We start from the raw sequence: 27,544 nt of genomic DNA on the forward strand, positions 1-27,544 counted from the left end.
TCTTTCTTTCTTTCTTTCTTTCTTTTTCTCTCACTCTCGGAGGACCCGAGCCCAAGGTCCATGCCTCAGAACTACCTGGCCTGATGACTCCTTGTTGTCCCTAGTCCACCTGGTCGTGCTGCTGCTCCAGTTTCAACTGTTCTGCCTGCAGCTATGGAAACCTAGCCTGGTCACCGGACGTGCTACCTGTCCCAGACCTGCTGTTTTCAACTCTCTAAAGACACCAGGAGCAGTAGAGATACTCTGAATGATCGGCTATGAAAAGCCAACTGACATTTACTCCTGATGTGCTGACCTGTTGCACCCTCTACAACCAATGTGATTATTATTATTATTTGACCCTGCTGGTCATCTATGAACGTTTGAACATCTTGGTCATGTTCTGTTATAATCTCCACCCGGCACAGCCAGAAGAGGACTGGCCACCCCTCATAGCCTGGTTCCTCTCTAGGTTTCTTCCTAGTTTCTGGCCTTTCTAGGGAGTTTTTCCTTGCCACCGTGCTTCTACACCTGCATTGCTTGCTGTTTGGGGTTTTAGGCTGGGTTTCTGTACAGCATTTTGTGACATCAGCTGATGTAAGAAGGGCTTTATAAATACATTTGATTGAATGATTGACTGTCATGTAACTAACTGTCTGTTACATGCAATATGTGTCGTGGACTTCACTGGACAGAAGTTGCTATTCGGTTTCATCATAAAACAAAGGTGTGGTTGAATATATTCTGCCACTGTCTTCTTATTGTCTCGGCCTATAGGCTTATATATCACGACTGTAAGGCATATGATTTGACAGCAAACAACACAATTATCACAACACATACAGTGTAGGTTGTAACATGGCTTGGCTTCCCCAGTGATTTTACTCACTCACCGCTACAGGTTAATATTATCCAGTGCCACTTGGTGAAAGTGAATGCTAAAATACAGATTGGAGATTGGTGTTGGTATGTGCAAGTCCATTGTTTTTCCAGTCTAATGTACACTTGGCGCCATCGTGTGGACATTAAATAATATTTTGGGATTATGGGATTGTTCCATCAAAATATACTTTTTTCCAGTTATCTTGTCTGTGGTCGATTCACACTTATCTTGTCTGTGGTCGATTCACCATCGCCATACCACTACTGTGACTATGGAAGAATAAGCAAAAGTTTAATCAAGAGGTTACTAAGACGTGTTATGTCTGACCCTGCAATTTCCCTCAACATTAATAAATACATATACCTAAATGCTGTCCCAGGGACATCAGACCTAACTCGCCAGTTCACATTCTCCTGTCTTTATCAGTGATTATATATAAAATCCACCAGATTGGGTCAGGGTAAGACCTATAGAGCATTCGAACAGGACATGTAATGCACACTATAGCCATTCCATAGGCATATATTGTCCATGTATGACAATAATAAATATTAGTTGTATCCATGGACTAGTTTTTGACAGAACTGCACGATAGAAAAGCATGTGTACACATTCATTTTATGAGTATGATTTGTGTGTGGTGATTTTGTATGTTTAGTTGCATGGTGTATTCTGCTGAGTGTCATTTTTCTCCCCTATTTCTGGCAGCAGGAGAGAGGTGTCAAGGTGTTACATTTAAGAGGCTCATCAGCTTATTCGGGATATGGGTCAGCAAAGGTGGAGTTGCTTTTCGACCCACCTCGCAGCACTTTCTCTCTCTGTCTAGCTGTCTCTCTCTCTCTCTCTTTTTTCACTCTCTTTCTCTCTCTCGCTCTCGATCTATCTCTCTGTGTGTCTCTCTCTCAAACATAAACACCCGCACACACAGCCATAGCCTACGACCCAGGATTCAAATGAAATAATAAAGGCTTATCTAGTCATAGGAGATATTCCATTATATTTATCCAGGTTCAAATATATGTTGTCATGTCAAAAGAGTTTCCCTAAAAACATGATACAACTTTTTCGTAGCAGGTTAGGATAATTAACGTAACAGGTTAGGAGAATTATGTTAAGGTTAGGAAATGGGTTAGGGTTAGCAAAAATGCTCTCCTGACCTGCCTACGAAAAGTCACTCGAAGTGCAGTGTTTTTAGCGAGTCCCGATGCCAAAAGCCAGATGTTTGTATCTAGGCTAGGGCCAATCCTCAAAAAGGGCTTTAGTTTTTGAAATACTCCTACCAAAGGTAGGATAAAACACAACTGTATTTGTACATCTCTAATGTCTCCCATTTAGGATACGGATGGTTGTGTAAAAAAGTGCAGAACACGGGCCAAGAGGCGATGGGCCACATAAACTCATGTAACCCAATATTGCAAGCGCTGATATTGCTAAAAATGTGATCTCATTCAGTGCTGTATGGTCCTGCCTGACAGAAATACATACAGTTACCCATGTGTTTTGATGTTGTGGCTATTGTAATCAGCTCTAAGGAAAACACCCCTTAAACTAGGCAAGTGCAGAATAAATATTGGCTGGAGGGGGTGGGTGGTTGTGGTTCATACATGCATAATCTATGAGCAGAATTACTGTTTTACCTCAATTAGCCACAAAATCTCTAGTTTGAAAGTGATTGTTTACTGGAAGCTGTGTGGCGCCATTTTCCCTACATTTTCCCCCACGCGGGCCAGCCCACTAGCAATTCGAGTTCCGACCAATGAGCTTTAGCCCCTCGCTATTTGAGTGACAGCTGGCAATGACGTGGTGTAGTATGCAATCTTCAGGGACCACTTTTGGCTAGTGGGCACTAGTTTCAGAACTACTGGCTAAAAAGTTTACAAAAGTACCAGAGAATATCTTTGATAGAGAACTTGCCAAGTCAGATGTGCTCTAATTCAGTGCTGTATGATCCTGCCTGACAAAAATATATACAGTTACAGGTTTTTTGATGTTGTGACTATTGTAATCTTATCGGATTTAAGTTAAACAAGTGGGCTGAGATGGTGAAAACGGTCATTTCTTTTCAGTCTAGTATTCCTCTTTGGATTTTATATGTTTAGCCTCTTGCAATTATGTTAGGGGGCCCCCCTAGAGTTGTCTCCAAATCCATAATGGAGTCCAAAATGCAATATGGCTGCCACAATACCATTGACCCCTCTATGGAAAGATGAGATTCTCACGAACTTGATGGTTTTCTTCAATTTGCTCTACGACCCCCACAAGTGTCTTGGGACTCGTCTGAAGTCTGTACAGACGATCTGGCAACTTTTGTCTATAGTGTCCAGTTTGGGCTACACACTAAAACGACCCCTCTGCGGAAAGGTGAGACTCTCATGAACACATGCATGTCGCCCACAGGCCTGACAAGACCAGTCTGAAGGTCCCCGGTACCAGTTGTAAACATTAATGAAAGTATATATGGAGACTGTTTAGTGTAAAAAATAAGGGGTTAAATACATGTCAAATAAAAAACTATAAATGTTTCCTGATCTTTCAGATACAAGGACCGACACTTCAGAACAAGCTTCCTTTTGGGATGGACTATCTGTTGTTCCATGTAGTGAATCTCTTATTCAATGGGTTTGTATGGGCTAAAAGGACAAAAACACATTTTCATCAAATAATGTTTTTATATTTTGCTTTGATACATCAATGGGTCTTAAAACTCTAAATCAAATAGCAAAATGATCCTTGGTATGACCTTCTTAAAATAATTCCAAGTCACAAGTCTCTTTGAGCATCAATGACTCGGAGGCTCCCACAAATGGAAAGAGAACTCTGAACACCCTCTGTCTAGGTCTACAACTTGCGGTATACCAACTATGGTTTAACCTGTTTCTCCATTATTGGGCTCTTAAGTCTCCTCCTTATTATTTAGAAGTAAGCTTTGATTTGTTGCGAAGCTTTGATTTATTGCTATTCTAATAAGGCTGCCTGAATCCAACATGACCTCCCTCTGGCTCACTGCATTTGTGATGCACATTGAGATGTGCTGGATCCTTGGACCCCAAAACATTTCATTTCGATGTCTGAGCCCACTTGTTTTCCTTTGAGCTAGTTAGAATAGCCACAACATCAAAAGACGTGCAACAGTATGTATGTCTTGTCAGGCAGGACCATACAGTGCTGAATGAGAACCAATTTGACTTCTTGAGTTGTCTATTAATCAGCTACCAAACATTTTAGTTTACATTCATCATAAATATTTATAGTTGATATTTCCGTCTATTGTATCTCTCCAGCCAGGCATTATTCAGCATTTTTTTGTTTAGTTTTGGAGTAAAATATTTTTACACAACCATCCATTTCATAAATGGGAGACATTAGAGATGTGAAAAAATATGGTTGTGTTTTGATCGACCTCTGGTAGGGGTATAATTTTCTTTTTTTTGGGGGGGGGGGGGTCCTGCCACTAGCCTAATCTGTCTAAATTGGCACTGGTTTCCTGAAACACGTCATCAAAACAGCTGAAATGACTGACACAGGCAAATATTGAGGAGCTCAGGGGATACACGCGCAGGGAAAACCCTTCGTTAACGTTAATTATTCCCTCTACACCTAAGAGCAAATTCAACTTAAGTGGGGGGCCTATCATTGTCACATAAACGCATCAGACCAATTATTGTTCGGTGCATAGTGTTCATGCAACAAGCTGTCTCCATGGCAAAGGAAATAAATAAGTTATGTGACCCTAGATAAAATACTTTGTTTTTCATCTTCATCACTGTTATTAGTGCCAAATAGAAAACATATAATTATATTTCTTTAGAGCCCTCTATTTAAATTTAAATGTGATTTTCTGCAGAATATAGGCCTAGGCTACTATCTTAACAAGGTGTTGTGCGATGGTTATGTGTTTCTGAGACTCCAACGTACATTGACAATCCTCTTATAGTGTGCCTTACCGAATATGGATTAGGTCCGGGTGCAGCACCCGTTTTGCCTACAGGTCACTTTGAAAGGGCTTTGATTGAATTGGCGTGGTTGATCTTGGCCTGCTATAATTTAGAATATATATTCATTAGACATTGAATATAAATACGTTTTACATTGAAGAAAATATTGCTTTATTTTGCATGCTTTTGTAGTCTACGTTTCTGCAACCTGTTGAGCATCAGGTAACCTTTGCTTGTCAAGAAGGATACTTTACACGGATACATAATGTTAGTCTGTTTGATTCTAATGAGCTAACATTATAAGGTGAGAAAAATGTTACTTGTGTGTGGTGGAGCAGACCTGTGTAAGGTGCGCTAGCCTCTTCAAGCGCCAACAACAGCATGTAAGGATCTCTCCAGGGTGCTGAAGTTGACAGACAACGGCGCTCCTGAGGCTCCTGCCTCTGCCTCACTTTATGGGAGAGACCAGAAAGATAATGAGGTGTTGTGGCTTCAACTGGGCAACGGTATGACATTTCACATGATTGAAAATATAGAGAATACTGGAATGGTGAGGTGAGGATTACTGCAAAAAAACAGGAGTGTTAAAAAAACTATCCTCAGACTTCACAGCTTTCAAAAAGGCCAAAGAAAGCAATGGTAAGTGCAACATATTATGATTAAAGCTATGCTATTCAAGAGTGTCTCTTTGAGATAACATGCTATCAAATACAGTGATCTCACTCTCACATAGCCTACTTTGTGTTAACTTTATGCAGTTTATAAAACCTTGAAGTAGCCTAACCCTTATTATAAATTATGTTAAAATGAATAGGCTAACCTAATCTTTTTTTGCAGATGTTTTTGGTTTGGTGTATAATGCTTTGATGTAGGATCAGATCACAGCTCACCAATACGGATACTCCAGCAGGATAATGCAACGTATTCCTCTAAATGTTGGAGGTGTGCTATGGGACTTATCCAACTATCCCTATGGCCCCATCTTCAAGAGCAGACACAGCCTTGCAACTCTGCCATTCTATAACTTTCTGCTATGGGTCCTGCTCGGGGTGTTGACGTTTCCGTGCTGTGTCCAGTGTTTAATCTTCAAAGTTGGGGTCCTTGGACCCTGGAACTGCGACCCGGTCTACTCCAAGGCCCTACCTGCGCTGGCCGCTAAACTGGCCGTGGGCAGAATAAACGAGGATTTCAGTTTAGATTTGGGCAGCAAATTGGACTTTGTGATCCTGCAAGAAGCATGTGAAACGTCTAAAGCATTGACAACATTTGTGTACTACGAGAAGATGGTGGACGGTTTCGTCGGACCCACGAATCCAGGATACTGTGACGCAGCCTCACTTTTGGGCAAAAACTGGGATAAAGCTATCTTTTCCTGGGCTTGTATTAACTATGAGTTGGATCGAATCAAGAGCTACCCAACCTTCGCACGGACACTGCCGTCACCTACACGGGTGTTGTTCACCGTGTTGAAGCATTTCAGTTGGGCCAACATCGGCATCGTGTCTTCCAATGAGGATATCTGGATAGACACCGCTGGTAAAGTGGCCAACTCCCTGCGGAGCCAGGGACTTCCCGTTGGCATAGTAGCTTCGGCGGGAATGAACGAGACGGAGATGGAAAGCACACTGAGCAGAATCCAGGCTGCTGGAGAGATCAAAGGCAAGTGTTTTTAAGAACATATTTACCTTCTATTTTGTTATATTATGTTTTGTTTACTGAAAAGATACGAGTGAAATAAGTGCAGGCTATGCTATCAAGCCTCACAAGACTGCTTTTTATTTTTATTTGATTTAACTAGGCAACAGAAAATCTGAGCCTGATCAGTTTAAAGGGGTAATCCACAGTTTAAATGATGACAAATCACTGAGGGATGGGGCTGGAGAACTGTAACCACTCTCAAATTCATAGAAAGAGCAATGGATATAAGTACTAACCATCCATGATATCAACTTTATAGTTTTAACCATGTTTTGAGACTTTTTTTTACAAACATTGGAGTACAACAAGCAGTGGTGATTTTATCATGTAAATCTTGGTGGGGCAAACTTTTTTATGCATGCCAGCAAAGCCACTACACAACACTAAACAATACATTAATTGCATTATAACGGTGACCAAGGTGCCCAAAAACGGTTATGGCCTACATAAAGCTGTCCCACCAGCAGAGCTTTCCTTTCAGCACTATGGAGTGAATCCTTACCACTGCTACACCAGGCTATCAGTGGAGACATATTATTTACTGCCTTTCTAAAAACCATAGCCGATATGGCTGACTTGCTTAAACAAATGTGGTTACGACTGACTCCTTGTGGATTTGTGTAAGTCGACAAGAACCACATTCTCCTTCAATAATAACAAACTCAAAAATTAGTTTAGACTTTTGAACCATACACGAAAATTATTACATTTATGTTCAGTAAATTCATAATGTTTGTTCTTATATCATTAATACTTAACTCTAAGTATAAGCAAGCTGAGCTAGGCCTATTTGTTCAGCACTTTCAAGTTGGACACCAACAAAAATTCAGATGTTATTTCAGTTAAATTCAACAAGATGTTGAGGCCTTAACTTTACTCTGCTTTAAGTCACCACACACACACACACACACACACACACACACACACACACACACACACACACACACACACACACACACACACACACACACACACACACACACACACACACACACACACACACACACACACACACACACACACACACACACACACACACACACACACACACCACCCCTCTCCCTCCAATCTAGTATTGAAAGGGGTATTCAGTGGGCTGTTTGTGTGAGCTGATTTGTGCAGCATAGGAGAGGTGTGTGAGATGGGAGGGTTGTCACTGCTGAGGCTGCACACCTGTGAAAGCTCAGCTGTGGCATAAAGCCACTGTTTCCCCGTTCAGCAAGAGATTCCTCTCTCCATGCATACCTTTGGTTGTTTCGTTGTGTCTTTAGCAGTTGAGACGTAATTTACTCACCTTCATGCCTCATCTGATTATTGTTGAGTGTTTACTTTATTTATGGAATTAATTCATGTTGTTATTCCTTTACTCAGTGTGTGGTTTCCCAATGTGTGTTACTATCTTGAACCAGGTTGTATCACAGCATATTGTACAAACAAAACAACCCTTGCAATATCAACTGGAATTACATGGGTCTGTTACTGTTTATAACAAATATTTGAACGATGAGAATGTCACTGGCAAACATGGTTACAGACCCAACAACATTATATAGTATCTCCTCAAGAAAAGCACATGAGCTAATTATAATACATAAAGTAAGCTAAACAATGAAATCATTCCAACATTGCCTAAATTGATGAACAAGTGAGAGACCTATATAAGCAATAGGCCTATAACAATTGAGATGTACAAACTAGGGCATAAGGGAACGATGAGGGCATAAGAGGCAATCCATAATTTCGATTAAGACATTAATGAGTAAGCTAAGATGGACTAGTCGATATAACTTTGTTCAGCACTTTTGAAATGTACAGCGACAGAATTCAGAACATGGGCAGTTCTTACACTATTCTCTCTGTACACCAAGTCAGAACTGTAGGATAAATAGAGGGCGTATAAGCAGAAAAATAAAAGCTCTTACAGTATTCAATTACATTTCTCAAAAACAGATTACCCGCTACATGTGCACCACCAAGTAAGAACAGTAGGCTAAGTTCTGAGGGGGAAAAGGGACCAAAATAGGCACATGGGTTACTAACAGCTTACTACACAACAGACACTTAGTATTAGTGTAATACAGTACAGTGCATTCGGGAAGGATTCAGACCCCTTTTTCCATATTTTGTTATGTTACAGCCTTATTCTAAAAGGGATTATATTTTGTTTCTCTCATCAATCTACACACTACAGAATAATGACAAAGCACATTTCTTTTAATTTTTTGCACATTTTATTAAATAAAAAACAAATCACATGTACGTAAGTATTCAGACACTTTACTCAGTACTTTGTTGAACCACCTTTGGCAGCAGTTACAGCCTTGAGTCTTGGGTATGACGCTACAAGCTTGGCACACCTGTTATCGCTGCTGATCCTCTCAAGCTCTGTCAGGTTGGATGGGGAGCATCGCTACACAGCTATTTTCAGGTCTCTCCAGAGATGTTCGATCGGGTTCAAGTCTGGGCTCTGGTTGGGCCACTCAATGACATTCAGAGACCTGTCCCAAAGGCACTCGTGTGTTGTCTTGGCTGTGTGCTTAGGGTCATTGTCCTGTTGGAAGGTGAACCTTCACCCCAGTCTGAGGTCCTGAGCGCTCTGGAGCAGGTTTTCATCAAGGATCTCTCTGTACTTTGCTCTGTTTATCTTTCCCTCGATCCGGACTATTCTCCCAGTCCCTGCCTCTGAAAAACATCCCCCAATATCCCCCTGGCATATTACATAATTTATGCAGCAGCATACAAGACATTTTTGAACTCAGTGTTGTTGTGCTGTGCTTGTTGGCAAATTTTGTCTTCAAACTTTGTTATCAAAGTCTGACATTCTCTGGATTTGTGGTGCTTTCAAGACACCTGGAACTCTGAAAAAACAAGGTCGAATTATGATGTAAGTGATCTTCAGGTCAGAGCTCTAGAAAGAGACCAGAGTTCCCGACTTGCAATTCCGAGTTGGTTGTCCGTTCAAAGCATATTTTCCCAGTCGGAGCTCGTTTTTTTCCAAGTTCCCAGTTGTCTTGAACTCACTTATTTTCGAGTTTTCAGATGTTTTCAATGTGGCAGAAGTCATGCTGGATGGGCACTTCTAATGTAAATCTATGGTAGCACCCAAATTGGCTTGAACTGGATAGCTCTCCCTGTAGATTCTGCAGAGACGTTGTGTCCCCCCATGAGTGACAGAATCCTGAGCCAATCACGGCGCAACTAGAGAAGATTAACAATGCCAACGCTCTGTATTTTCCGCTGGCTGCCCTTCCACGACAGAAAGCACTGAGCTAGGCTGAAACACCTGCTTTTTGGAGCTGCCTTACTAAATAAAGCAAGAAAGAGACCATGTTCGTATGCAGCTTTTTTCAATCATTAAATGTGTTTTTACATTGTTTTCAAACTGATATGTGACACAAATTAAATAACATGTAAAGCACTGACAATAAATAAACAACAGGTATGAATGACAGGTCGCCACTGACAACAAATCAGATCTAATTTGTCGAATAAAACAGCTGTACCTTACTTACAAGCCCTTCACTAACAATGCAGTTTTAAGAAAAAAATATTTACTAAATAAACTGAAGTAAACAATAAATAAATAAAAATGAAAAAAAAGAAGAAAATTGAAAATAACTAATAACTAACAATAAAATAACAGTAGCGAGACTATATACAGGGGGTACAGATACAGAGTCAATGTGCGGGGGCACCGGTTAATTGAGGTAATATGTACGTATATGTAGGTAGAGGTAAAGTGACTATGCATAGATAATAAACAGAGATTAGCAGCAACGTAATGGTTAGCCATTCAGGAGTCTTATGGCTTGGGGGTAGAAATTGTTAAGAAGCCATTTGGACCTAGACTTGTCGCTCCGGTACCGCTTGCCATGCGTAGCAGGGAGAACAGTCTATGAATAGGGTGGCTGGAGTCTTTGGCAACTTTTAGGTCCTTCCTCTGACATCGCCTGGTATAGAGGTCCTGGATTGCAGGAAGCTTGGCCCCAGTGATGTTCTGGGCCGTACGCACTACCCTCTGTAGTGCCTTGCAGTCGGAGGCCGAGCAGTTGCCATACCAGGCAGTGATGAACCCGTCAGGATGCTCTCGATGATGCAGCTGTAGAACCTTTTGATGATCTGAGGACCATGCCAAATCTTTTCAGTCTCCTGAGGGGGAATAGGTGTTGTCGTGCTCTCTTCACAACTGTCTTGGTGTGTTTGGACCATGACAGTTCGTTGGTGATGTGAACACCAAGGAACTTGAAGCTCTCAACCTGCTCCACTACAGCCCCGTTGATGAGAGTGGGGGCATGCTCGGCCCTCCTTTTCCTGTAGTCCACAATCATCTCCTTAATCTTGATCATGTTGAGGGAGAGGTTGTTGTCCTGGCACCACACTGCCAGGTCTCTGACCTTCTCCCTATAGGCTGTCTCATTGTTGTCAGTGATCAGACCACTGTTGTGTCATCGGCAAACTTAATGTTGGTGTTGGAGTTGTGCATGACCATACAGTCATGGGTGAACAGGGAGTACAGGAGGGGACTGAGCACGCACCCCTGAAGGGCCCCTGTGTTGAGGATCTGCTTGGCAGATGTGCTGTTACATACCGTTACCACTTGGGAGCGGCCCGTCAGGAAGTCCAGGATCCAGTTGCAGAGGGAAGTGTTTCGTCCCAGGGTCCTTAGCTTAGTGACGAGCTTTGAGGGCACTATGGTGTTGAACGCTAGCTGTAGTCAATGAATACCATTCTCAAGTAGGCGTTCCTTTTGTCCGGGTGGGAAAGGGCAGTGTGGAGTGCAATAGCGATTGTGTCATCTGTGGATCTGTTGGTGCGGTATGCAAAATGGAGTGGGTCTAGGGTTTCTGGGATAATGGTGTTGATGTGAGCCATGACCAGCCTTTCAATGCACTTCATGGCTACAGACGTGAGTGCTACGGGTCGGTAGTCATTTAGGCAGGTTATCTTAGTGTTCTTGGGCACAGGGACTATGGTGGTCTGCATGAAACAACAAGCTTATATTTTGGGTTCTGATGGGGTACAACAGTTGTACAGTGGCTTACAACCACAAATTAAAATAGATTTTTGGGGGGTTTGTATCATTTGATTTAAACAACATGCCTACTACTTTGAAGATGCACATTATTTTTTATTGAGAAACAAACAAGAAATAAGACAAAACAACTTGAACGTGCATTACTATTCACCCCAACAAAGTCAATACTTTGTAGAGCCAGCTTTTGCAGCAATTACAGCTGCAAGTCTCTTGGGGTACGTCTCTATAAGTTTGGCACATCTACCCACCTGGATTTTTGCCCATTCTTCAAGGCAAAACTGTTCCAGCTCCTTCAAGTTGAAAGGGTTCCGCTGGTGTACAGCAATATGTAAGTCATACCACAGATTCTCAATTGGATTGAGGTCTAGGCTTTGACTAGGCCCTTTCAAAACATTTGAATGTTCCCCTTAAACCACTCGAGTGTTGCTTTAGCAGTATGCTTATGGTCATTGTCCTGCTGGAAGGTGAACCTCCATCCCAGTCTCAAATCTCTGGAAGACTGAAACAGGTTTCCCTCAAGAAATTCCCTGTATTTAGCGCCATCCATCATTCCTTCAATTCTGACCAGTTTCAGAATTGATGCCCTCCCTGACTGGTCCCTGCCGATGAAAAACATTCCCACAGCATGATGCTACCACCACCATGCTTCACTGTGGGGATGATGTTCTCGGGGTGATGAGAGGTGTTGGGTTTGCGCCAGACATAGCGTTTTCCTTGATGGCCAAAAAGCTAAATGTTAGTCTCATCTGACCAGAGTACCTTCTTCCATATGTTTGGGGAGTCTCCTATTTTTTTCTTTAAGCAATGGCTTTTTTTCTGGCCACTCTTCCATAAAGCCTAGCTCTGTGGAGTGTAAAGTGGTCCTTTGGACTGATACTCCAATCTCCGCTGTGGAGCTTTGCAGCTCCTTCAGGGTTATCTTTGGTCTCTTTGCTGCCTCTCTGATTAATGCCCTCCTTGCCTGGTTTGTGAGTTTTCATGGTTGGCCCTCTCTTGGCAGGTTTGTTGTGGTTCCATATTCTTTAAATCTTTTAATAACAGATGTAATGGTGCTCAGTGGGCTGTTCAAAGTTTCAGATATTTTTTTATAACCCAACCATGATCTGTACTTCTCCACAATGTTGTCCCTGACCTGTTTGGAGAGCTCCTTGGTCTTCATTTTGCCACTTGCTTGGTGGTGCCTCTTGCTTAGTGGTGTTGCAATCTCTTGGGCCTTTCAGAACAGGTGTATTTATACTGAGATCATGTGACACTTAGATTGCACACAGGTGGACTTTATTTAACTGATTATGTGACTTCTGAAGGTAATTTATTGTACTAGATCTTATTTAGGGGCATCATACATGTGCACACACCACTTTTCCATGTTTTAATTTTTTATTCTTTGAAGCAAGTAAATGTTTTCATTTCACTTCACCAATTTGGTCTATTTTGTGTATGTCCATTACATGAAACCCAAATAAAAATCTATTTAAATTACAAGCTGTAATGCAACAAAATAGGAAAAACGCCAAGGGGGATGAATACTTTTGCAAGGCACTGTACATATAATTTATTTTCATGTCCCTAATGTTATGTAGCAACTGCAGATTGCCCCTTTAAGGTGGTGATCCCTCACTGTCTCTGTCCTGTGTGTTCCAGTGATCATCATGTGCATGCACTCTGCTCTGATTGGTGGGGAGCAGCAGACAGCCTTCCTGCTGAAGGCCCATGAGATGGGTCTGACGAAGGGCCGCTACGTTTTTGTCCCCTACGACACCCTCCTCTATAGCCTGCCCTATGCCAACACATCATACTTCCCCCTGCAAAACAACACCAAGCTGCGGCAGGCCTACGACGCCGTGCTCACCATCACTGTGTCCTCAGATCTGATGTCATTCAACGAGGCGTTCAACATGGCCAAGAGGTTTGAGGAACTCACCATATCACTGGTCCCACAGCAGGTGAGGAGGGTGTTTCTTGATATTTTCAATTGTGGGATGTGAGTAGATTCCATCTGAATTTCAATTGATTGTTATGTTATTACATTGTTATTACAATAGTATTATAAATATGCCATTGATTGTATTTATTGAACATTTGTTATGTAGAGAAACACCATAGTCTTCAGGCCATTTGATATATAACTGTTTTGGTTGGTGAGTTTTAGATCAGTGTATCACTCTCAGTTTGAGAAAAGCTAATCATTTTAACCAAATAAACGATTTATCAATGGCCTTGCATTCCAGGTCAACCCCCTGTTTGGAACCATCTACAACGGTATTTACCTCCTTGCCAAAGCCATGCACAATGCCAGGAGAGCTGGCCAGTGGCTCTCCGGGACCAACCTAGCTTATTTCACCAGGAACATGACGTTTTCTGGCTTCAACCAGAAGATCCAGATAGACACTGAAGGAGAGAGCCAGACCAACTATGTCATCCTGGACTCCGACGGATGGGAGGGTCAGCTGTACCGCTCCTATCTGGTGGACCTGAGCGCTGACATGGTCCGCTTCGCAGGCAAATCCATTCATTTCCCTGGGGGTTCCCCTCCCCCCTCAGACTCCAGCTGTTGGTTTGAACCAAACATTATCTGCACTGGAGGTAGAGAACCTGTTTGCCTGTTAGTTTGTGTCTTTCCTTCTTCCATCACACAACCAAACTATGTATTTAGTCTCCATGTCTTACCTGTGTCTCAGGTGTGGAGATAACCTACGTCATAGTGGTGGTTGTGATCATCTTCATTCTGATCGTGGGAGGACTTGGTCTAAGTCTGTTCGTAAGGTAACTCTTCTCACTGTCCTGTTCATGTTTCTTACTGTATTTGTATGCTGTTTAGCAGAGGTGTGGACTCGAGTCACATGACTTGGACTCGAATCAGACTCAAGTCACAAATATGATGACTTGCAACTCGACTTTGACTTAAAACCAATGACTCGTGACTTAACTTGGACTTGAGCCTTTTGACTCGACCTGATTTGATATCCTCCCCAAGCCCAGATATTAAAAATGATGCTATTAAAAAAAAGTGTGCAACGCATCAACTCTTCATTTAACAGATTACAGTTTGAATCGGACAGCAGCCAATCAAATTGGGCCAGCTGAGAAAAAGTTGCGCGTGGCAGTGCAGAGGAACGTCGGCGGGTGAATTCAGATGGAGCCCTTGGAAAGATTGATACCCCAAATTATTATTTTGGGATATAACGACTACGCTGTATCGATAAAAACGGATCGAAACTTGCAAAATTTACAGACGGAGGCGCAACAACTTCCAACTTTGTTCAACATTTGAAGTTGCACAAAAAACGGTAAGTCATGGCTAATATAGCAGACAGCTATATAATTTATATATTTGCTAGTGTAGCATGTAGGCTAACATAACGTTACATCAATGAGCCTCCACACAGTCAGTCAGTGCAGGAACGTGAACATTGCACCCAAGATTGAGCTACAACTGGCTCGGCAGTTGGTAGCCTAAATCCTGCCTGATGTTACTGCTGTTCCTAAAACCATTGACATAGGTTAGCCTACTGTAACCACACACAGAGAGTGTGTGTGTGTGTGTGTGTGTGTGTGTTTTTGTGTGTGTGTGGGTGGGTGTGTGTTTGTTTGTTTGTTAAGGTTGGGCGATTGTGTACAAGCCTACATCGCCCGATTGCGCCCCATAGCGATCCTCAATAGTCTTTCTCATGGTTAACCATGCACTTCCGTGGAAATATAAAGTTTATTTGGAAAGTAATAAATATACATATTTTTTAAAAGCATTCATGATTTGTGTCAATGTAATATACTAACTATTACTCTTGTTAAAAATATGAAGTGGTATTACACTTGGTGAAGAGCACATTATGACTTGTTTAGGACTCTAAACTCAAAGTTTAGGATTTGAGACTTGACTTGAGACTTGTCGGTCTTGACTTGGGACTAGAGTGCTAAGACTTGCGACTTACTTGTGACTTGTAAAACAATGACTTGGTCCCACCTCTGCTGTTTAGATACATAGAGACTAAAAACCTAGACAGAGATAGTTGCTATTGCTTTGCTGTTACCATGGCTGACATGCTCTCTGATTGGCTGGTAGGAGGAGAATCCAGCAGATCCAGTTGGTGAAGGGGCCCAATCGGATCCTACTGACTCTAGAGGACCTCACGTTCATCAACCCTCAACTTAGCAAGAGGGTAAATATATTTTCCCATGTGATTCTCTACAACATGACTTCTTTCTGATATACTGTATGTTCAGTCATCTATTTTATGCCTCATAGAAAATCACTCTAGAGGACCTGAGTGAATCTAAAAGTGGAATAGACAACAACGGTATGCATTCAGGAGACCTGCACCACTCTGTGAACAGCATCACTACCGCAACACATGACACCACAAATGTAGCAGTCTATGAGGTAGGTTGACGACGTTGACCGTTGAACCACAAGTCGACTTCTCATCCCTATCCTAAAATATTTCAATGTGACTTGTAGAGAATGGAGCCAGAATAAAACCACATTTTCTTTCATGGCTTCAAAGGGCGACTGGGTGTGGCTGAAAAAGTTTGAAGAAGGCCATTTCAAGGAAGTCAAGCAGAGCACCACCAAGATCTTTACAAAGGTAAAACCAAAACATAACAACAGTAAGTTCAAGCACAAGTACAGTGAATTGCTTGCGAGCTCTACTCAACGGTGCAGTAATCAATATCTAAAATAGTATAAAAATCAAAAATAAATATATACTGTGTATAAAAAATAAAGAAATGATGAGAAATAAGAGATTATGTTATATACAGGGTCAGTGCCAATACCATATTTACAATGTATAGTCATGTCTGGGATGTGAGTTTGTTTTTGTTAACTTTGGGGTCTTCATTTTGTGTGAATGTGTCCAGATGAAGGATCTGCGAAATGAGAACATCAATCCGTTCCTGGGGTTTTTCACAGACTGTGACATGTTTGCCGTGGTGACGGAGCATTGTTCCCGTGGCAGCCTGCAGGACCTCCTGAGGAACGATGACGTCAAGCTGGAATGGATGTTCAAGTCTTCTTTGTTGCTGGACTTAATCAAGGTATGACATGTTTGACACATCATGTTGCAAAACTAGTTCCACAAGTCTAATTTGTCCCAGTAAGATAAAAAAATATCTTCTAAAAACTGTTTCTGCCAGCAGATCAAACGTTTAAAATGTTTTTCTGGTACTTTGTCATAAGTAACACCAATGGTTTACCAGTTCTGATCTTATTGGCCTCTCAGGGTATGAAGTATCTGCACCATCGAGAGTTCCCTCACGGTCGGCTGAAGTCACGGAACTGTGTGGTGGACGGTCGCTTCGTCCTCAAGATCACAGACTACGGCTTTAACGAGCTGCTGGAATCCCAGAAATCCCCAAAAAATCTAGTTCCACCTGAAGGTAACATCTATGCCTAGATCTGCACTTTTGTTTTTTGAAAATGTTCACTCTTCCATATCACGTTAACGGAGCGGTGTGGTCAACAACATCATTTTTTTGTTAATGCCTTGTTAGAGTTGTTTGAAAAGAATTGATAGTTACATTTCAGATTGTTTTGCATGGGTGGGGTTTTGGACCGCTTGGTGACATCATAATAAAGAGAGTTTGCCCTCCTCTCTGCCAATAGCAGTTAGTTTGCAGGTTACACATCCCTCCCACTAGGCTCTTCCAGTTAGGCCCCTCTCTCAGACCACTCCATGACAGTCCTAGCAAAATTATTGCTTAGAAATAGCATTTAACTAAGAAGCTATTTTTGTTTGTTTTTGAGTATTTTAATTGAAAACAATCACAGTAAGGTACTTAATTGTTACCCAGAAATGATTTGATATCGAGATAAAAATGGCTGCATTGGACCTTTAAAGATGGACTTGACACACATTCATTTGTATTTCTAGTTTGTGAGTATAATCTATGTAATTTAGATTCTATATGCTTCCCAGGTGCTGCATTTAACTACCTTGCCAATATCGTGACCCTGTGCCTCTATCTCAGATCAGTTTTGGACAGCTCCAGAGTTCCTCCGAGACGTGGAGAACTCTCGGAAGGGGACCTATAAAGGAGATGTGTATAGTTTTGCCATTATACTCCAAGAGGTGGTTGTCCGAGGACTTCCATATTGCATGCTGGGTCTGACTCCTGCGGGTAGGTTTGGGGGATACAAAACAAGCAAAAACATACAATCTTAGATCTTAGAGGCATTTTTTTGTTTTAGCTTGAGGTCATTCTTCTGTCATCTGTGAATCAACATCACTTGATTGACTTGTTATACTGGCATCTATTGAGTAATGTCAGAGTTGTAAATCACAATAATTCCCCTATCTACAGTGTATGATGTAGCTACATATTGTACATACAGAATTTCTGCTTTGCTTTGACAAGCTGTCTAGTACCAGCGGACAATAAACTGTGTAATGAGTTGTTATGCTCCCGTGCTGCCGCTGTACAGTATAACCTCTCTCCTCTCTTTCTCTCTCCCTCACCATCAGAGATCATCCGTAAGGTGAAGAAGCCTCCTCCCATGTGCAGGCCCACGGTGGCCCCAGATCAGGCTCCTCTGGAGTGTATCCAGCTGATGAAACAGTGCTGGAGCGAACAGCCTGACCGCAGACCAGCCTTCGATGAGATCTTTGACCAGGTCAGAAACCCTCATCTGTCTCCACGGTTATCTGCTGCCAGTCTCATAGAAGGCTAATGCAGGGAATATGTCTGGGTAATTATGAGCTGTGGACAGCAGAAATTGGTCTGTCAGCGCTCATTGGCCGAAATCTGTCTTGCCTACTACTTAATAAAACAATATACTGTGTACTAATCGTATTACATACTGTTCAGAATGTACTGTTTAGGAAAAATGAATGCAGTAAGCAACAAATATTACCATCTAGGCTCACCCGTCCTGAGAATGTCATCTAATAATGCTTAATTGCGTTGATTCCCAATCATTCATTTATTTTGGTACAGCGTGTTCCCTTATCTCATTATCAGCTGATTATCAGCTCTTGTCAAACACACATGAGTCTGGAATAGGGAAGGCAAAATTAAAATGACTTTCAATAAATTCCCTTGTCTTCCTGAGATTCCGGTTTGAGGATTCACTGAATCAGGAGGGAGTAAGCAGGAAATACGGAATCCTCCATCCAGGATTTCTGGAAAACCAGGGAATTTATTGAAAGTTCACGGGATTGTGCAACCCTAGTCTGAAAAGACACTTCTCTTCCTCAAAAGTGTGCAGCGTATTCTACTAGATGAAAAGACGTATAGTTTAACATCCTGGCATATAAAGCATACTTTATTTTCGACATTTCAAGTACTATAAAACGTTTTATTTTTGTATACCTAAAATGCAAATGCTGCGCAGTTTTGCAGGTCTTCTCTTACAGCTGCAACTGTATGTGCATTTGTAAATCAAGACCTTTCTTGAGTTGGGCTCTGGAATGGTGCAATTGTTGAGAATATGAGTCTATGGTTGTTGTGGGGAAAAGGGGTTTTGTGTGTGTGTGTGTGTGTGTGTATCCCGCAACTGTTGCGAGGGAGTAAAATATGTTAGGGACAATATAGGATGTATTATATATATATATATATATATATATTATTCACAATAATTGTTTGCTAATATAATAATTGCTTGCCATAATGTAATTTTGGTAATGGCGAGACTGGTGAGAGGTAAAAATCCTTTGCATAAATTGTCTACATTACTACAAATATTAATAGCTAATTATGGAAAATAAGATAATCAGGATTTTTAATGTATGTATGTGTATATATATAGATATATATATATTTTTTTAATGGCTATATACAGTGCCTTGTGAAAGTATTCGGCCCCCTTGAACTTTGCGACCTTTTGCCACATTTCAGGCTTCAAACATAAAGATATAAAACTATTTTTTTGTGAAGAATCAACAACAAGTGGGACACAATCATGAAGTGGAACGACATTTATTGGATATTTCAAACTTTCTTAACAAATCAAAAACTGAAAAATTGGGCGTGCAGAATTATTCAGCCCCCTTAAGTTAATACTTTGTAGCGCCACCTTTTGCTGCGATTACAGCTGTAAGTTGCTTGGGGTATGTCTCTATCAGTTTTGCACATCGAGAGACTGAAATTTTTTCCCATTCCTCCTTGCAAAACAGCTCGAGCTCAGTGAGGTTGGATGGAGAGCATTTGTGAACAGCAGTTTTCAGTTCTTTCCACAGATTCTCGATTGGATTCAGGTCTGGACTTTGACTTGGCCATTCTAACACCTGGATATGTTTATTTTTGAACCATTCCATTGTAGATTTTGCTTTATGTTTTGGATCATTGTCTTGTTGGAAGACAAATCTCCGTCCCAGTCTCAGGTCTTTTGCAGACTCCATCAGGTTTTCTTCCAGAATGGTCCTGTATTTGGCTCCATCCATCTTCCCATCAATTTTAACCATCTTCCCTGTCCCTGCTGAAGAAAAGCAGGCCCAAACCAGTGGGGATGGTGTGTTCAGGGTGATGAGCTGTGTTGCTTTTACGCCAAACATAACGTTTTGCATTGTTGCCAAAAAGTTCAATTTTGGTTTCATCTGACCAGAGCACCTTCTTCCACATGTTTGGTGTGTCTCCCAGGTGGCTTGTGGCAAACTTTAAACGACACTTTTTACGGATATCTTTAAGAAATGGCTTTCTTCTTGCCACTCTTCCATAAAGGCCAGATTTGTGCAATATACGACTGATTGTTGTCCTATGGACAGAGTCTCCCACCTCAGCTGTAGATCTCTGCAGTTCATCCAGAGTGATCATGGGCCTCTTGGCTGCATCTCTGATCAGTCTTCTCCTTGTATGAGCTGAAAGTTTAGAGGGACGGCCAGGTCTTGGTAGATTTGCAGTGGTCTGATACGCCTTCCATTTCAATATTATCACTTGCACAGTGCTCCTTGGGATGTTTAAAGCTTGGGAAATCTTTTTGTATCCAAATCCGGCTTTAAACTTCTTCACAACAGTATCTCGGACCTGCCTGGTGTGTTCCTTGTTCTTCATGATGCTCTCTGCGCTTTTAACGGACCTCTGAGACTATCACAGTGCAGGTGCATTTATACGGAGACTTGATTACACACAGGTGGATTGTATTTATCATCATTAGTCATTTAGGGCAACATTGGATCATTCAGAGATCCTCACTGAACTTCTGGAGAGAGTTTGCTGCACTGAAAGTAAAGGGGCTGAATAATTTTGCACGCCCAATTTTTCAGTTTTTGATTTGTTAAAAAAGTTTGAAATATCCAATAAATGTCGTTCCACTTCATGATTGTGTCCCACTTGTTGTTGATTCTTCACAAAAAAATACAGTTTTATATCTTTATGTTTGAAGCCTGAAATGTGGCAAAAGGTCACAAAGTTCAAGGGGGCCGAATACTTTCGCAAGGCACTGTATGTATATAATGTAATGTAATGTAATGTATGTGTGTTTACCCAAATAATATCTGGGGGATTGGAAATGATGCAGACAATTAAATTGATGGAAGCAACAATCTATCCTCAATATTAAAGCTGATCCACCCCTAAAAAAATAAATACAAATAAATACAAATAAAATGCAATCGCTAGTATGGCTATTCAGACACAGAAAAGGTCTTGGCTTATAGCTTTGTGGATTTTTACAGAGAGCATAAGTCATACATAATATTACATAATGTAGTGGTGCACCAATGATGATGATGATGATGATGATGATGTTGTGTCACAGTTCAAGCTGATCAACAAGGGCAAGAAGACCAACATCATTGACTCCATGTTGCGGATGCTGGAACAGTACTCATCTAACCTGGAGGACCTGATCAGAGAGAGGACAGAGGAGCTGGAAGTGGAGAAACAGAGGACAGAGAAACTGCTGTCTGAGATGCTGCCTCCGTGAGCTTCATGTTATAACACACACACACAGACAACTAAAGAAGACAATGGGCATTTTGTTATTTCAAGATATCATTCTTGTACAATGCCAAGGGTATTATCCATTCATAACATGATACAGTACCATACTTTTGACTCTTAATGATTGTTTGTTGCTCTGTGTCACATTACCACAAACACAAAATGTCCCATGTCACAATACAGTTCTGTGGCAGAGGCTCTGAAGACGGGTGCAACAGTGGAGCCAGAGTACTTTGACCAGGTCACCATCTACTTCAGTGACATAGTAGGCTTCACCACCATCTCCTCCCTCAGTGATCCCATCGAGGTGGTGGACCTACTCAATGACCTGTACACGCTGTTCGACGCTGTGCTCAGCAACCACGACGTATACAAGGTCAGTTATACTATTTTCACACTACTAAGTTGAACCGAAATGAGCTGAGCATCATAGTTGCGGGTTGGGTTGCGGTGCAAGGGAAGCATCACTGAGTATCAATGTGGCAATGATTTATTGTATGCCTGTTTGTTTTCATTGTGTAGGTGGAGACCATTGGTGACGCCTACATGGTGGCGTCAGGTCTTCCCAAGAGGAATGGCAACAAACACGCAGCGGAGATAGCCAACATGTCCCTGAACATCCTGAGCTCTGTGGGCACCTTCCAGATGCGCCACATGCCCGGCATTCCCGTCAGGATACGAATAGGGATACACTCAGGTGAGAGAGGGCATTGGGTTGTCCCTGCCTGGCAGACATACTCTGAAGTTAGGTCACATATATTAGCTAGTTGATCAATGGCTAAATCCCAATGTGAGTTGTTAATAAAGATGAAGAGTTTCTTTCCAAAATGCTATATATACATTTTCAGAAATGTTGGTAAATTAGCTTCTACAGTTTTAAAGAACTTATGAAAGCGATTGGTGTGTTTTTTCACTATCTAAACATGACATGGAGTTGTTCAGTGGCACATGTATTTGTTTCAAATCTACCACTTGATGTTTTTATTTCAGAGACAAATAATCATGTTTTTTTGTACCTCACTCACAAATAAATAAGTAGTATTGCCAGGTTTTACACAGTAAAATGTACTGTAACAAATAACTACATTTTTAATAAAGAACTGTGATACATTTGTGACGTAAAGATTTATTTGGGCTGCAATCTGAGGTGCAGCTAACTCTAATGAACGTATCCTCTGCAGCAGAGGTAACTCTGGGTCTTCCATTCCTGTGGCGGTCCTCATGAGAGGCAGTTTCATCATAGCCATTGATGGTTTTTGCGACTGCACTTGAAGAAACTTTAAAAGTTCTTGAAATGTTTTCAGCATTAACTGACCTTCATGTCTTAAAGTAATGATGGACTGTCGTTTCTCTTTGCTTATTTGAGCTGTTCTTGACATAATATGGTCTTTTACCAAATAGGGTTATCTTCTGTATACCACCCCTACCTTGTCACACCACGACTAATTGGCTCAAATGCATTAAGAAGGAAATACATTCCACAAATGAACTTTTAACAAGGCACACCTGTTAATTGAAATGCATTCCAGGTGACTACCTCATGAAGCTGGGGTTGAGAGAATGCCAAGTGTGCAAAGCTGTCATCAAGGCAAAGGGTGGCTACTTGGAAGAATCTCAAATATAAAATATATTTTGATTTGTTTAACACTTTTTTTTGCTTACTACATGATCCTATGTGTGTTATTTAATTGTTTTGATGTCTTCACTATTATTCTACAATGTAGAAAATAGTACAAATAAAAACCCTTGAATGAGTAGGTATGTCCAAACTTTTGACTGGTACTGTAGGTGAGACAACCAAATATCACAGTCAAATATACAGTATGAAAACATTCCATTCTAGCTAAACAATGGATATAGCGATTTGCAAAAAAAAAAATCAACATTTTAATGCACACTTAAAAATCTATTAATTGAAACAGTCATATTTTACACACACATGAAGGTACCCATAACCAGCAATCATTTCTGCTGAAAAAAACACGTGAAAAATGTGTGGATATAACGTTTTGGAAATAAACTCTTCATATCACAATCAATCGCTTTGATTCTATTTCCTTTTCTAACTGTCTGTATGTGGGGATCCATCAGTCATAATGAGGATGGCTGAAACAGTAGCAGGCCAAGGTTTGGTTTCTCATTGTGATGTCTGAGATGTGATGCACATGTGTGTTGTGTGTGTACAGGGTCATGTGTGGCTGGGGTGGTGGGTCTGACCATGCCTCGGTACTGCCTTTTTGGAGACACAGTCAACACTGCCTCTCGTATGGAATCCACTGGGCTGCGTGAGTATCAGAGGTTATTGGTGTTGATTTAAAAAAACATTAAGAACACCTTTTTAATATTGAGTTGCACCCCCTTGACACAAACCAGTGCACCTGGCCTGGCACCTACTACCATACCCTGTTCAAAGGCATTTCAATATTTTGTCTTGCCCATTCACCTTCTGAATGGCACACATACACAATCCATGTCTCAATTGTCTCAGGGCTTAGAAATCCTTCTTTAACTTGTCTCCTCCCCTGCATCTACACTGATTGAAGTGGATTTAACAAGTGACATCAATAAGGGATCATAGCTTTCACCTGGATTCACCTGGTCAGTCTGTTATGGAAAGAACAGTTCTTAATGTTTTGTTCACTCAGTGTATTTCTGCTCAGGATGTCTGCATTATGGTATGGTTTGTAGTGACAGTGTTATTTCCGTTCAGCTTATAGAATTCATGTGAACATGAGCACTGTGAAGATCCTGCGCTCCCTCAACGAGGGCTACAAGATAGACGTCAGGGGCATGACAGAGCTGAAGGTATAAACACCTCACAATACATTATCCTCTGTGTTCACCTGTAGGATCTCTTTCAACTGTTTATAAATAAATGATGAATAATGATGTGTTCCTACAGGGTAAAGGCATTGAAGAGACATACTGGCTGGTTGGGAAAGAAAACTTCACAAAGCCTTTACCGAACCCTCCAGAGATTAAACCAGGGTAACAACTCACACTCACAATACAGTACCTTATGTTGACACCCTGGCGAGAACCACCCTAAGTGAATCTTAACATGTCTACATTTCATTTGGTGAATATTTGTGCATTGATTATACAGCAGTTTTATGTGTTTATGTGTAGTCATTTCACACATTTTCTCATCATTCACTACATGAGCAAAATGGAGCCCCATTGAAAACTAGGATGGGATTGATGCTGTTATGGTGGCATTGCATGTTTTGCCTACTTTAGGGATGACAATCATGGACTGAACCCAGAGGATATAGCTGCGTACAAGGGGAAAAAAACGGAGAAAAAAACTTGATTTGAGGAGGTAGCTAGCAACTTGCATGCCGTGCTCTGTTGTGTCATGGTGGAATGCTAGTTGTTGTGTGGGTTCTTCTGTTGCATGGAGTTTGTGGATTTCTCAATCTATGGGATTTTGTTGAGCCCCCTCCACTACTCCCCCGCCCCCTATACCCTATACTGTCTTACCATAGTCTCTTGATCTGATCTCTTCAAGTCTTGATCTGATCTCTTCTCTAATATTCTAATCTTATCACCTTCAATACCGTTAAAGCAGAGCTTGACCATCCCAGAAAAGCTCTGTTCGTTTTGGATAATCTCTTTCCATTGTGAGTGGTTCACCCTCATTTCCGTCCTTCCTTTCTTCTCACCCTCTCATTTGAGGCAGCACCTCTGAGACACTGGTGGCTGGTGACACCTTAATTGGAGAGTACGGGCTCATAGAAATGGCTGGAACGGAATTAATGGAATTCACTCTGTTCACTCCATTCCAGACATTATTATGAGCCGTCCTTCCCTCTCCAGCCTCCTGTTCTCTAAGACAATTAACATTCTTAGTCATGCTTCTTCTGCCATGTCCTCTCGTCTCATCTCACCAGCTGTCTTGTCTATTATAATCTGATAGGCCTACTAGACTACTGTGGAAATATTAAGTGGAAATATGTTTAAATGTTATTTGATCTTCCATTCTCAGGGACAACTGGCAAGAGATGGTGACAGATGAGATCAAGACGATATTTCGCAAGGCCAACCGGGAGGTGGACAAGCCTAAAATATGAGCAGACGAGACAGACGGAGAGAGACAAACACGGGGAGAAGAGGACACATCCAAAGAGAGAGAGGGAGGAAGAGAAAGGGATGATGAAGAACTGGAGGACAGAGGGCATGGACCGGCCTGCTCACTGCAGCTTACGTGGCCTCCTTTAATAGGATTTCCTGGCTTCTGTCTGTGTAATCTGTTTGTGGCCAGCACAGCAGAAAGGGAGAGCACTAATGAAATGAAGGTTGTTGTATTACCGTCCTGTGACAGGGATAGTGCGTGTCTTCTTAATGAACCATACACTTATGTCTCTGGACTCCCATTGGCCACTAAGTGGCTTTGTGTCAGTGGAGTGGTTTTGTCTAGATGGGATACAGTTTATGTCAAAATTGACTTTTCGTAGCAGGTGAGGAGAATTTACGCAGCAGGTTAGGATAATTAATGTAGCAGCTAAGGAGAATTAAGTTAAGGTTAGGAAAAGGGTTAGGTTTATGGTTAGCTAAAATCCAAAACATATCAACTTTGGATGTCAATTTGACACAAATTGTATCCCATGGCCAGTGGAGTTGAGGCCCCAGTGCTCAACAGGATGTACTACTGTATCACTCCACTCCCATACTGTACTGTAGCTTTTAATCACATGCATAATAGGAGTTATGTCAAATTTTAAAATATATATTTTATCACTCTTCTAAACGTTTTGAAAGGAGCACTTCTCTCCACCTGATGAGAGTTGTGGGGTGAAATAAGACATTTTGTTAGTTATGGCAAAATATGATATTCAATTTTTAAGTTATGGCCGAAAAGCTTTGTAAGGGTGTAAGATTAGCGTTCCACAGTTGTGAGAGGAAATCGGATATATATCTACTGTATTGTTAATGGACCACAAGTTTGTTGGCATCTAGGTAAACAATTCCCTATATTATTCATGTTTTTTTGTATGAAAAAAAAGAGTGCTATTTGAGGACAATGATACAATGCAAAAACTAAGGACAGACGCTGGATTTCTATGTTTTACATTGACTTTTAGAAATTCAAAACATAATTAGTATATGCATGCTGTGTCCCGTTGTTATAGATTGTCTATGTAATGTTTGTGTAAAACGTATTTCCTTTAGGCAGGGCATTTGGAGCCACGGAGTATACTGATTCTCCATAGACAAGACAAGTAAAGAATTGTCATGTCTGATGTCTATGCCTTCATGGACAAGAGTACTATCTCTTGTTTGGTTGAAGGTATGACTTGTATAAATGAAAATGAATGAGCGTCCATTACAGGCGCTATGAGCTCATACTTTAGGGTTACCTATGCAGCTGAAAACATGAATAGATCATTACCAAATAACATGAGCAATGATATATGCAGATGGATGTTTGATGATACATATTGGTGAACTTTTATTGTCTTCTATTATTTCATCTACTTCATAGACTATGAGAACAATGAATTAAAATAATATACAGTATGCAACTTTAATTTTCAAGATGCACAGTGTTGAAAAATGTCATTTGTTACTGATTACAGTTACATGACTAAAGTAATCAATCATGTCGTCTGTAATCGGTAACGTAAAGATGCATTCATTATGTTATAAGTCTTGGATATTTATGAGACACAAAGACTCATGTAAATATTATATATTTCATTAAATCTGTTTTATTTACATGTATGTGACACTTATTTCAATGGCTCTTCGAGACAGAAGGAAAGGGAAAGTATTCTCCACATGGTTCCTCTATTCACCAGGAGATGGCGCTGAGATAACCTCTTGCTCTTTCTGTTTCCTCCATTCTCTTTGTCCTTTACTCTCTACATTGTTTACGGGCATATGATGATGGAGTGCAACTTTGTTTCTAACACCCCAGATTCTACTAAATGTCTGTTTTTTATAATTATTTATGGTTGATGAACAGTTTCTGAAACAGTTTCGTGTCTAAGGTCTGTCAATTGACAATAGAGATGTGTCATAAATTTGACTTCCTTGTTGAGTAGATCTCTTTCTCCCTGTTCACCATGTTAAGCTTGCACTCCAATCTCACCCAGCTAGGTTTATTAGCTCTATAATGGGGATTTCCTAACTTAG

General features: G+C 41.1%; 1 protein-coding gene across 4 annotated transcripts; it reads left to right on the forward strand.

Annotated features, from left to right (window-relative positions):
- The first annotated feature begins 4,799 nt into the window (after positions 1-4,799).
- LOC110507907 (retinal guanylyl cyclase 2) lies at positions 4,800-27,126 on the forward strand. 4 transcript variants are annotated; one of them, XM_090223848.1, is made up of 19 exons: positions 4,800-5,436; positions 5,635-6,456; positions 13,172-13,473; positions 13,759-14,113; positions 14,209-14,293; positions 15,591-15,687; positions 15,774-15,908; positions 16,033-16,113; positions 16,388-16,564; positions 16,750-16,906; positions 17,498-17,647; positions 17,992-18,140; positions 21,222-21,385; positions 21,590-21,782; positions 21,929-22,103; positions 23,593-23,691; positions 24,117-24,211; positions 24,309-24,394; positions 25,395-27,120. In XM_090223848.1, the coding sequence occupies exons 2-19, from the start codon at positions 5,712-5,714 to the stop codon at positions 25,477-25,479; spliced, it is 3,330 nt and encodes a 1,109-aa protein (XP_090079974.1). In that variant the 5' UTR covers positions 4,800-5,436; positions 5,635-5,711; the 3' UTR covers positions 25,480-27,120. The 4 variants fall into 4 exon arrangements, with proteins under 4 accessions (XP_090079974.1, XP_090079971.1, XP_090079973.1 ...); XM_090223845.1 differs by lacking the exons at positions 4,800-5,436; positions 5,635-6,456 and adding an exon at positions 24,647-24,728 and having other exon boundaries at positions 13,154-13,473; positions 25,395-27,126; XM_090223847.1 differs by lacking the exons at positions 4,800-5,436; positions 5,635-6,456; positions 13,172-13,473; positions 13,759-14,113; positions 14,209-14,293 and adding exons at positions 14,604-14,817; positions 24,647-24,728 and having other exon boundaries at positions 25,395-27,126.
- Positions 27,127-27,544: the final 418 nt, after the last annotated feature.

Source organism: Oncorhynchus mykiss, chromosome 27 (genome assembly GCF_057628025.1).
Source record: "Oncorhynchus mykiss isolate SJ-2025 chromosome 27, ASM5762802v1, whole genome shotgun sequence".
Taxonomy (NCBI): Eukaryota; Metazoa; Chordata; class Actinopteri; order Salmoniformes; family Salmonidae; genus Oncorhynchus; species Oncorhynchus mykiss.